Source organism: Tachypleus tridentatus, chromosome 13 (assembly GCF_004210375.1).
Source record: "Tachypleus tridentatus isolate NWPU-2018 chromosome 13, ASM421037v1, whole genome shotgun sequence".
In the NCBI taxonomy this organism is placed as follows: domain Eukaryota; kingdom Metazoa; phylum Arthropoda; class Merostomata; order Xiphosura; family Limulidae; genus Tachypleus; species Tachypleus tridentatus.
Genome location: NC_134837.1, coordinates 231,079,570 through 231,091,846, shown reverse-complemented (window position 1 = coordinate 231,091,846; position 12,277 = coordinate 231,079,570). Strand labels below are relative to the sequence as shown.

Sequence of the window (12,277 nt, the reverse complement as noted above, 5' to 3'; positions counted from 1 at the left end):
GGCTAGATCACAGTTCTGCCTACAATAGACGCATGCCCTGTTGGTGTCCGGGCAATGTTAAAGGGTTGTCTACGCCACTAACTGAATTAACCTGTTAAAGGAACTGATTGGAGGTTGATTGGTTTGGTTTGAGTTTCGCACAAAGCTACATGAGGGCTATCTGCGCTAGCCGTCCCAATTTACCAGTGTAAGACTAGAGGGAAGGCAGCTAGTTATCACCACCCACCGCCAACACTTGGGCTACTCTTTTACCAACGAATAGTGGGATTGACCGCAACATTATAACGCCCCCACGGATGAAAGGGCAAGCATGTTTGGTGTGACGGGGATTCGAACCTATGACCCTCAGATTACGAGTAGAGTGCCTTAACTACCTGGCCATGCCGGGCCTCGATTAGAGGTTGAAGAATGCACTCTTATGTCTTAGTTTTTATGAATTTCAGTGGTGAGGGCTGGCTGAGTTAAAGCTAAAGGTCAGGCTCTTCTGTTGGTATCTAGGGGAGTTACTAAACATGACTGACTGTGATAATATAAAAAAAAAATGATAAAGTCATAGGAAACGTCAAAAATAGTCTCGAAGCTGTTCCTTTTTACTTTGACCATAAACTGTCAAATAAGGGTAAGAGTTAAGGAATTGGAATTGTTCCTTTGTGTTTTTACTGTAACTGACAAGAAAGTTAGGAGAAGTTAGTGTTAAATAACATCAAACATTTGGTTTTGAGAATTGTTCCTTTCTGTTGTGGGTGTACAGTGTCAAGTAGGAAGGAGGGAAGATTACAGAGAACAGTTGAAGAACTGTTTATTTCTGTTGTTACTCTAACTGGAAAGTAACGGTAGTAGAAGTTAGTTATAAATAACATTATATATTAGTCAACAACATAAAAAATTGAAAATGCTTTCCTATCTTCTATCAGTGCTGTGAGTGGAAACTATCAAGTAAAGGAAAGGTTACAAAGAATATATGTATATGAAAACATATGATATTGAGTTTATTCATCTGATAAATGTCAGTTAACTGAATTTCAAACGCCAGGTGAATTGTTTTATGAAGAAGATGCCTATTTTTCGTAAGAAATTCAAGTACTTATGAATGCTGGTAGAGTAAAGTTTACGGTAAACTATCTTATAACTATTAGTGGATAGATTTAGAAAACACGTATACAGTATGATCACAACATCGGTCAGTTTGAAAAATACCCTAAAGTCCGGTAGTAATTTGTTTATACTAGGTACCCAACAATCACTGTCTTAATGGGCAAGTAGGCGTGGCTTCCAAGGACTGAACGTTTGACATTTAGATCATGATTGGGCCATCAGTGCAGAGATTGGCAGTTCTGTAAGAGAGAGTTCATGATGGATGAGATCCGGTATTGATGATACCAGCAATCTAAACTTACTCTGCTAGTCTTTCAGCTGGATAAACATTTCTTAATACATGTTCCTCTAAATAAAAATTTATTTTTTGCTTAAGTAAATGGCTTAGCCTAGCAATAATAAAACCATTTGAATTTTATTTAAAACTATGCCTTCAACAAATTCCACGCACGTTGTCTGTTACTAGGTATGTTTACTACAATACAATGATATTTTTTGAAGAAATGAAAACGATTTAAAGGTTTCAAGAAACACACAAGCTAAGTACTTCATGTGTTTGTTTCCCTTTATAAACTTGTGCATGTTTTGTTTATGAAATATACTTGGATCACAAGTTAAAAGATTATTATATACAAACTAAATTCTTAATTCATTCCACCTACAAATTCTGGACGGGTGCGGTATTGATAAAAAGGTTAAGGCCAAACACTTTACTGAGGAACGGGAGGCGGACAGTACTTCCGTAACATCTGTTTTTCTAAACGCTTACTAATAATCTAGATTACAACATTATCGCAAAACAATAACATACCACTGTTGAATTTTAAACTTAAAACTAAACATGTCCTAAGCGTGATATTTCCTAGAAAATATTTTGCTATCAAGAGATTAAGAAATTTATATGTTCAGCCATGATTACTAAAATGTCTTGGTACTATCCAGCTCCTTATACAGATAAGATTTTATTAGGTCGTTCCTTGTGACAAGTATCAAGATCGAGGTTCAATGTAACTTAATCGATGGTTAAGGCACTCGACTAGTAATATGAGGGTTGTGGGTTCGAACCCCAGTCACGCCAAATATGCTTACCCTTACAGCTGTGGAGACGTTATAATGTGATGGTCAATCCCACTATTCGTTGGTAAAAGAGTAGTCCAAGAGTTGGTGAGTGGTGATGACTATCTGCCTTCCCTCCTGTCTTACACTACTAAATAGGGACGGCTAACGCTGTTAGCCCTCATGTAGCTTTGCGCAAAATTCAAACCTTTTTAAAGTTGAAATGTTGCCTGAACATTTAACGTTATTAACGTTAACCTTTTCGGACCGCGGCTGTTTGTTGGAGTGCGTACAAGTATAGTAAGGTTTATACGTTTCTCAATATAAGTTTATTATATTTTGAAAACGGTGGTCATTTGTGTCTTCATGTCTGTCGGGCAGGAAATATCAATGCCTATTTAGAGATAGGTTGGATCGTTCACCGAAATGGTATTTTAAATATCTCGTCAATAGGTCATCAGAACTACAGGATACAGTGATTCCATTTTATAACAATATTTATGTAATGAATGAGTTGCAAGGTTCTCAGAATATCACTAAATATCATAGTAAAACTTTTGAATTTTTTGTTATTTTTATTACATGATAAACTAAAAACCAAAATAATGGTGCCACCCAGTTTCACTGAGGTAGCATAGTTTCAAACAGAGTATTTACTTGTACAAGTTTTATTAATAACTAGTACTAATTAAAAATAAACTAAAATAAAAGAAAACATTATTCTAGTGTAAACCATGTTATCATTAACCCTTGAAGTTAACTTTCTTACATAATTCTGACGCTCCTTTAAAAAGCTAAGTACAGGGTGAAACAAAAATTACAAGCCAATAATGGATAAACAATAAATATCACAGTCGGAACCTCAATGTATTTATAACAAAGTTATAAATACAACTTTCTATGTTTATTGAAACGTTTCATTGAAAACAACAACAGTAAGTAAACGAATAAAGAAAATACTGTTAAAAAAGTTAAAGTAGAGATGATTAATATCAATCATCCAAAAACAATATAAACAAGATGGTAGGGATGGCATTTGCATCTTGTTTACATTATTTCTGGATGATTGGCATTAGCCATCTTTACATTTAGTTTATTTTTCGAAAAGTATTTCTTTACTTGTTTATGATATAATTTAGAGTACTTGTGCATAGTGCCTTCTTTATGAATGTTTGAATGTCATCATGTTGTAACATTAGTAATTTATGTAGCTTTAAAATGTCGTAATTTACTCTACTACATCCAACAAATATTCTTTATTGATAGTATAATTCTCGTGTTGCATACCTAGTCTCACTGAATAATTTCTTAAACACAAATAAAAAATAAGAGTCTGATAAATATATTTTAGTTTTAAAGTTTCAAGAACATTGTGAGAAAATTGTATTTGTTTTCGATATTTGTGGAACAACAGTCAACTATAATAAAGAACCATGAAATAGAACATATAACGAAATTAAGTTGAAAGAATTGAATCTATAAATTAAAAATATTTTAGCAATTTTTTCTTGCGAAGCAGAAAACTATCCTCTCAACTTAGCTGTCACAGATTATTAGTGTCACACGATCAGACAGTGACGTAACACTCAAAACGGTCACATGGTTTTCATTTATGTCATTAATGTCGCTGGTGGAGTTAGTATGGTCTAGAGACGACCAGTGACATTACGCTCAAAATGATCACATGGTTTTCATTACGGAGATGCTGTGAACATTGAATTTGTTTGCTTTATTTTATCACAAAGCAACAAAAAAGTTTGTTATCACTGTTACTCATCGCATGGGTCGAACTCCTAATTCTAGGGTTAAAAGGTTTCAAGCTTATTGCTGAAAAACCAGCGAACGTTGAACAGTGTTTTTTTGTGTTTAGAATGAATTTGTGTGTTTGAAATCAAACGAATAGAACACCTTCAGAGATATTCATTGAGATGGTAGTCATCGAATGTTGACGTGATTCTTACAATAGACGCGTCCCCCCGCTAGTACAGCGGTATGTCTCCGGATTTACAACGCTAAAATCAGGGGTTCGATTCCCCTCGGTGGGCTGAGCAAATAGCCCGATGTGGCTTTGCTATAAGAAAAACACACACATACAATAGACGCACGTTTTAAGGCGACACTATGATTTTGATAATTGACACAAGATATTATAGGACATCGGTATTCCATATTACTTGTTTAGAAAGCTGAGGCGAGCGTAATTTATGCTTTATTATTTTAAAATTCGTATAAAGCTGTTTGGAACTGATTGTAGTGCTGTCGAATACATTTATGGACCCTTTACGGGTTTTATTATACTCGCGAATTACACACAGAAACAGCCTTTTTCTTGTATTGTTGAATACGCACACAGAGTTTGTAAGCTGGTCGTTTAATTATTGGACTTTCATCGATTGCCATTTCTTCAACAAGCGTACACAACTGATAGTCGTCTTGCTCTGAATAAGATTAATAAAATTGACGTTGAATTCAACACTATCACGCGACTTGTGTTGTAAGAGTTTATAATTAGTTATTAAAGTAGAGTAAAAATTCAGGGAGTTACTACATCTTCAACCTTACCAATCATACAATTTCGTAGAGAATTAACATCAAAAAAGATAAAATTTCGTTTTTATTTTGTTTTTTGTTGCTGTTATTTTGTGGAGGGAGGGAATTCAACAAGTTATGTTGAATATTTGCCTTTTCTTACTAATGACGATTTTCTAAAGTTGGATTTATAATATCGTAGATAGAAAATATCTTGAAATATTATTTCATTCAACAAAAGTTGTTTTAAAGCTATTCGGAAGTTCTAGTTAATATTATACCCTGAAAATGAATCAGATCCAGCTTATAAGATACTCTTTTTCTCACGTGTGTAGAACATAAACAACTCTCTTCATAAACGTATGTTTCCATAACATGTGACTAGTACCGTAAGATAAGAAAAGAACAACAGAGACTATACTATACATTTTAATCTGAGTTCCTTGGGAAGCATTTTTGTTACTCACACAGAAGCTGTAAGAAAATATAAAGGTAAGTTTTGGACAGAATTAATAAACCTTGAAAACAGACGTTTGTGGTTATATCATGTAAAAAGCCTCTGCCTGTTTCTTTCTTTTGTCAACTAAAGTGTACAAGTGCAAGTTAGCCCGTGCTTGTTACTATGAATATCACACTCAGATGCTAGCTACAAAACGATATCACGTGACTTACATTACTGTCGATCATTACATTCCCTGGCAATTTTTATTTATTAATGACTTCTTTCAGCATCACGATATGAGGTGTTTATTCTGAAAAGGCGTTGCTACCTCGTGTTAAAGAACAAGAGCATACACGTGATGTTCACTATTATATAAACAGATAGATTACTAGTCAGCAGCACTTACCGCCAACTCCTGGGCTACTTTAATCGAAAAGTAGGAATTGACAGTTTTAGAGTGCACCAACGACTTCAGAGTACGCATCGCGTTTTTATGGTAATAGTGAGCAAATTAAATTCCCATTCTGGTATGTTAACCATTGGTAGGTGCCTAACCAAAGCAGACAAGCGTTTGTAGTTTTGAACTGTTAAGGAACAAACACAGAGTTTATTACTGTCGCCAAACTCTGAGTAAGCAAGCAGAAGTTTGGAGGTGATAGTCAAAGAACAAGCGTACACTTATTTTTTTAATATTTAAACTATCGTTTAGATGTGACAGACAAACAGACAGTCAAAAAACAGGAAAAAATTCATTATTATCGCTCGACTCTGGCACACTAAAAGTTTTAGCTTTTTAAAAATTAATTAACTCTTAAACAACAGGAATGTTGTACGTAGCAGGATCAACTGATGATGGCCGCTGTTTACGGGTTAATGACATGTAAATCAGTTGAGACGATCCGATAACGGCAATATATTCGAAGAACTTTAGTAACTTTAGCGTTCGTTCTAATTCTGTTGTCCTACGTACATTACTCTCCCAATAACTCTCTATCTCTACGTCTTTCGGCTTCTCGTATTTTTATGTGGCGAAGAGCAAGTTTAATTAAATTAAACCCTGGGAAGCATTTGGGATATTCTTCCCAAAATGTTTACCTTGTGAAATGTGGATTATGAAGGAAAACGTGAACCGCGGTAACTGTTTCTTAATGTGAAGAATTTTTCCTTTTATATCAGATATATTTTTATATTTTCAGCTAATTGTGCAATTAAAAAGATTAAACAATGGATATTTACATTACTCAAGCTCTTTCTAACGGTATTTATAGGCAATATTATAAATTTTTCTTACGAGATGCTTCTAAAGAGCTGTCATCAGGTGGGGCAGCGGTAAGTCGTCGTATATACAAAGCTAAGATCAAAGGCTCGGTTTCCCTTTGTAGACACAGCAGATAGCCCGATGTGGCTTTGATATAAGAAAAATATCTAATGCGGCACTGTTTTTCTTATATTAATATGCAATAAATGTCATTCTTATAAACAATACCGAGATGCAGAATTTCAAATACAAGTTGTTCAAAAGTTTAGGACAATACTTATTTTACTTTTTCGTGATTCCATTTTAAGGGCGAGCTATATTATTCTGAATGAAATATTTAACTTCGATAATGCTCTCCACAACAAGAATACCAGAGAATGTAGCCCAAAATAGTGGATACCATGAATATACAACGATTATAACTGGTTAAACCATAACTGGGAATTTAATATCTATTTATTTTTCACATGTTGGTGTCATTAGTACTTACAGCTGCAATAAAATTCCTTAACAAGCGATATTAAAATACATAAGAAGTAGAAAATATTACTTTGTCAAAAAGAAACCAGAGTTTGTTTTCTCTGCAAAATTGCCCCCTGAAACTTACGCAGCAGTGCTGCCACCTCACAGATGTAATTTTAAGGGTATTTGGGAAAAATATTTTTTTATCTAAATCAAGTGAAGTGATCGAGTTTTTCTTTATCAAAATTATTGTATGTGTATACTAAATTTATGGTTACAATGAATTAACATCTAATGGAATGAGATACGAATAACCAAAAACAAAGAAATGTGACGACTAATCCGACAAAATCAATTCGACTTACGAAAACTAAACGACTGATCTACCAAAAACAACACAATCAACAAAATGTGACGACTGATTCGAGAATAAACATTTAAATATGAAACAAAATATTTTTTTATTTTGTTCTTAAACACAATAAAGATTTATTTAACTACATATGTTTGATGAAGAGACAATTGGCTCAAAAATAAATACATTTAATTTATAATATAACAAATTAAAATACTATTTTGGTGAAGCGCTAAGAGTATGCTTTCTTATAGAAAAGCCACATCGAGCTATCTGCTAAGACCACCGAGAGGAATCAAACCCGTGATTTTAGCGTTGTAAATCCGAAGACATACCGCTGCACTAGTGGGGATGCAGTAGTGAAAGTAACCAGCCGATAATACAGAGCATTTAAAAGAGCCTTGAAACCGTCGATTGAATTTTAAATATTAATAAACAGCGAACGTGTAAAATAAACGGGTATATTGTTTCTTTATATCATATTTATTCATGGCTTTTAATTATTTTAAAACATCATATTTACCCCTCATCTTGTTTGTATAGCAGCATTCGAAATTATGAAAGCGTAAAGTACTTCATTGTTAGAATTCCGTAAGGTTACATCCCGCGTGGTATACTAACTCTATGCAGATTTATAGTCGGATAAACTGACAGCTACTGCTAACCTTAAAATAGCCTTAAACCGACAAAAAGCACCATAAATAACTGTATTTTATTCCATTCTGTTTAACAAAAGCTATTAACGTCGTAGTTGGATCTGGTAAATTATACTGAATAGTTTCACATAGCTAAATGTTAGAAGAAAAATTAGCATATAAACAATTTACTTTTATTCTATATTAGAAACGTACAAATATTTAGAACGCAAAGTTTTAAATTACAGCAAAAAATTTCACTGTTGCTAGTTATAAATACTACTAGGTGGCAGCACAAGCGTTACGATGCCTAAATATGATTTAGATTTTCGTTAGTGAAAAACAAGCAGTAATAGAAACAATGTGAATAATTATTATTTTACGTTATATTTTACAATTTAAATTAATTAACAAATAAACTTAAACCAAAACAAATTGTCTCTATATTTATTGGTGTAAAAAGTTAAAGCGTGTATTTAATACTTTTTTATGATGAAAATTATTAGACAAGTGAGTATTACATAAAAAAATATGTGACCAAAATTATTCCGACTTCTATCAGTAATTTCTAAAAAATCGTAACATTTAATTAGCAGATGATAAAAAATTAGATAGTAGTAAAAAATAAGAAGATACCAACAGAGAGACAGAATAAACAAGAAAAGAGAGAAATAAAAATAAATTAATTACATCGATCATTTACTTTTCAGTGTAATGTGCAGGTATTACCCTACGATGTAATTTAGTACTTATATGTAAATGATCATATGTGGAATACTTTTTAGCAGCCCTTTAAGAAAAAGAGGATTTCTAATTGTATGTGTCGTCAACTTTACCTCATCACAGGCTGCACACCGTGATTTTAATTGTTCGGCGTAATCTCGTTCACAGTAAGGTTTGGACTCCCATACACAGTAGGTGAGATCCACCAACAGTTCGTCACAGCTAGTACACACAAAACAAGCCGGGTGCCAGGCTACGTTTTCTCCAAACTTGGGGGCTATGACAGCTATGTCTCCTTGAGGTAACACACCATGACACTTGTAGCACTCCTGAAACAAGATAAGGAAGGGTCAAAAGGATATACTTTGTTTTCAGGTGGATAGTTTTTAACTCTAATAAACAAAGTCGATTAGATTCTAATGAAATTGTTTTAATTTAGCAAAACTACATGTTTACAAAGACTGCTAGAAACGATATAAACTTATAACTTGACTTTCAAAATAGTATATTTTTCTATTTCTTAGTACAAACAGGTCATTTAGATATTTTCTTAAGTGAATTAGAAGCTATTAATGATGAGTGTATGAACTTATAAATATGTTTGTTTTGTGATGTTATAAATATGTTTGTTTTGTGATGTTATTGTTGCCACGTTCACATATACTCCTGAGTGACACAGTATTAAGTATATCTATACCTACAGATTATTTTTATTAGAAATATGTTTTGAACTTAATTAAATTTACATTTTAATAAACAGAAGTTGTTGGTTGTTAAACGTAAAGCTACATACAATTGACTATTTGTGCTTTGCATTATAAGCACTCAGACTTATCACAGAGTCCTCAGGAGGGGCAAAAGACATATCTAATGTTTTATTAGTTGGAATGAAACAAGTCTGATAAGTTATTAAAGGATTGAAATGATAAAACACATTCTTACAAAGACACTTAGAAAACTGAAAATATAAAAAAATTTAATAACGAAATACGTTTTTTTTTTTCCAACTGGAGATTGAATAACAACTGAGCGCAGCAATCTGTGTTTCAGGTCACAGTTACTAGATTAATAAAGGTTTTATCGTATCAACTAAAAAAACTGAAAGAAAAAAGAATATACAAAATGGATATATATATATATAAATACATAATTAAAACTTAAAGTAATATTTTCCCAAAAAAGTTGTGATCGTAATTTTTACCTCCTCTAGACCAGCTTAAAGTAGGCATAACAGTGATAAGTTAAGAAATTTCAAAGACTTGATCTACAATTTCATCATAACCCATGAAGCGCTCGAGAACTTCAAGGAGAAGTAAATACTCAATATAAATTTATAAGTGGTAAATATTTTTGTCATCTTTTGAGGACAAATATTGAACTTGTATCCTCAGAACACAAACCACTAAGTCACTTACTCATCAGCAATGAATAGAAGTGTTATACATAGTATGATCAATCAGCAATGAATAGAACTGTAATACACAGTAGTATAAGAGTTAACGAGGTTTCACTGATTCACTGCTGTGTTCTTCAATTTTTGTTTTAAAGATAAGTAAAATAATTACTTATTTGTAAGGCTCTAATAATACAGCATTGTTGGACACACACACTAGAAAATAATACAAAACTGAAGGATTCAGTTACTTTTAAGAAAGGAAAGATACAAGAATTTTATGAAAAGTAACGTAAAAACACATATTGAGAACAAATAATTTGATGTAAACAATAAAAATGTGCAAAGCCTGCAGTGACTGTTAGGACAATAACTGATTAGAAAGCAACAAGCAGAAATAAAAAAACAAAATGGCTGAATCCGTGCAGAAATAAAGAAACAGTTAACTGAAGATTCAAGCAAATCAATCACTGTTAATTAACAGTCCGGGATCTTTACAGCTGGCAGCTGACTCTACTTCACTTTGTACTCTACTTCACATAAACCGCAGAGACAGCAGCAAACCACTAGCGAAGTTTGAAACAACGAAAGTGCATTAATTGAATCAACATGCTATTCGCTGGAGTAACATCTCAACTAATATATAAACAACTTCGTTTTTAATTTGTTGACACCAATTAACAAAGACCTTAAGTGCATACTTTAACATCTCAATACAACCTTTTCGAAAACACCAATACCCAATAAATCGACACTTGTGGAACAATTTAACTTAGCAGTTTTCAAGCAAAGAGTCGATAAGAGTCATGAGAAAAATTCAAACAAGATAAACCTATGCAGACCCATACTCTTTGGCCAAAAAAAGAGATAGAAAGAGACACTTAGAACTATGCTCATGATATTATACACTTAATCATGTACTTACTGTTATCAAAGAAATAACGTTATTTATATTCTTAAAGTACAAATTTTAGTAGCCTGACCCTCATTAATCTCGCATACCTATTACGTAGTATGTAGAGTCTAGATAAAAGCATGATTATTATTAGTTAGTGACATACAATCACCCAGAAGCAAGAAAGTAAGTAAGAAAAAATAATTAAAAAACACTTATAATCAAAGAAATATGAAAAAAATAATATCCTGGTTGTATACAAGTATTTGGTTCTCTGATTACTTTAACAAAATACCATAAATTCTACATGTTTTTCCTTCATACATGTAAACAAGGTAATTACATCACAGCTGTTTCTCTTGAGATTTTTAAAGAAACAACTCCGAAACCCTATTGGGTATTCGAGAACTTACTAAAGTTTGGTCCAACGTTTCACGAACGTAACCGATGTCCAGTGCAATCTCATTTCTGGCGTTCACGAAATCCTCGAAGTTCTGGTAGTACTCTCGTTCCAGGAACTTGCAATAGGCGAGAGCTAAGTCCTGCTTCGGAAGTTGTAGCATCAACTGCTTGTCTCTGTACTTTTCGCCTGGAGTACCAAGTCGGGGTACTTTGTGATTAGGGAGTTGGGCAAAATATTCCTCCACCTAGTGTTAGATATGTAGGAAAGAAAAAAAAAAGACGATAACAAATGACCACCAGACATAACTTAAAATCTTAGGAAAAAAGACACACATGTAATTAACTAATTTTAATAACAAGTTTGGAACACGCATTGATAGTAGATGGTCAGTTATAGTTATCCATCAGTTCGATAATGTACATTCATGTATGTGACAAAATAGAATTAGGTCAAGCTGTTGTACGTTTAATGTTTATTTTATTCGGAGGAAAAAAATGTTCACGATTTGAATGACTACATTTTCCAAGGCAAGTGATGTTTTACAGTTCTGTCAAATTTTAAAGTATTTTATAAACAAATATTTATTTAAACATATTTTATCTCTGATAGCTGATTATTACTGGAATTAAAACATAGCAATAACATATCATCACGAATAAATCGATTTTTAATAAAATATGTCGGGTATTTTCCGGACCTTTTTCCCGAGATTAAATTAATATCGTTGTATTATAAGGCATGAGAAATATTCTCAAGTAATCTTTACAAGGATATTTAAACAGTGCGATCGAGCAAATTCCTTCACGTTTCACGTGCATGTCATACAGCCGTTATATTGAAAATTATATGTTCGCTGGAGGAGGTACACTAGCATGTGATCATGGTATGCGGAATTCGGTTATTTGTTAAATTAAAAGAACAACAACAAAACTCAAAAATCTTAAAATGTCGAATATAAAGTGACATTGTTCTCTGGTTTGATTTGTTTTGAAATTCGCGCTAAGCTACACGAGAACTATCTGCGCTAGACG

At 32.9% G+C, this 12,277-nt stretch overlaps 1 protein-coding gene across 9 annotated transcripts in view; it reads right to left on the bottom strand.

Moving 5' to 3' along the window:
• LOC143236985 (four and a half LIM domains protein 2-like) overlaps positions 1 to 12,277 on the bottom strand; it is a 124,171-nt gene that overhangs the window by 27,005 nt on the left and 84,889 nt on the right. For all 9 annotated transcript variants that reach the window (XM_076475736.1, XM_076475737.1, XM_076475744.1 and 6 more), the window contains 2 exons: positions 11,257 to 11,490; positions 8,669 to 8,884 (listed from right to left, as the gene is read on the bottom strand). In XM_076475736.1, the coding sequence (XP_076331851.1) occupies positions 8,669 to 8,884; positions 11,257 to 11,490 (450 nt within the window). The remainder of the gene's footprint in view (positions 1 to 8,668; positions 8,885 to 11,256; positions 11,491 to 12,277) is intronic.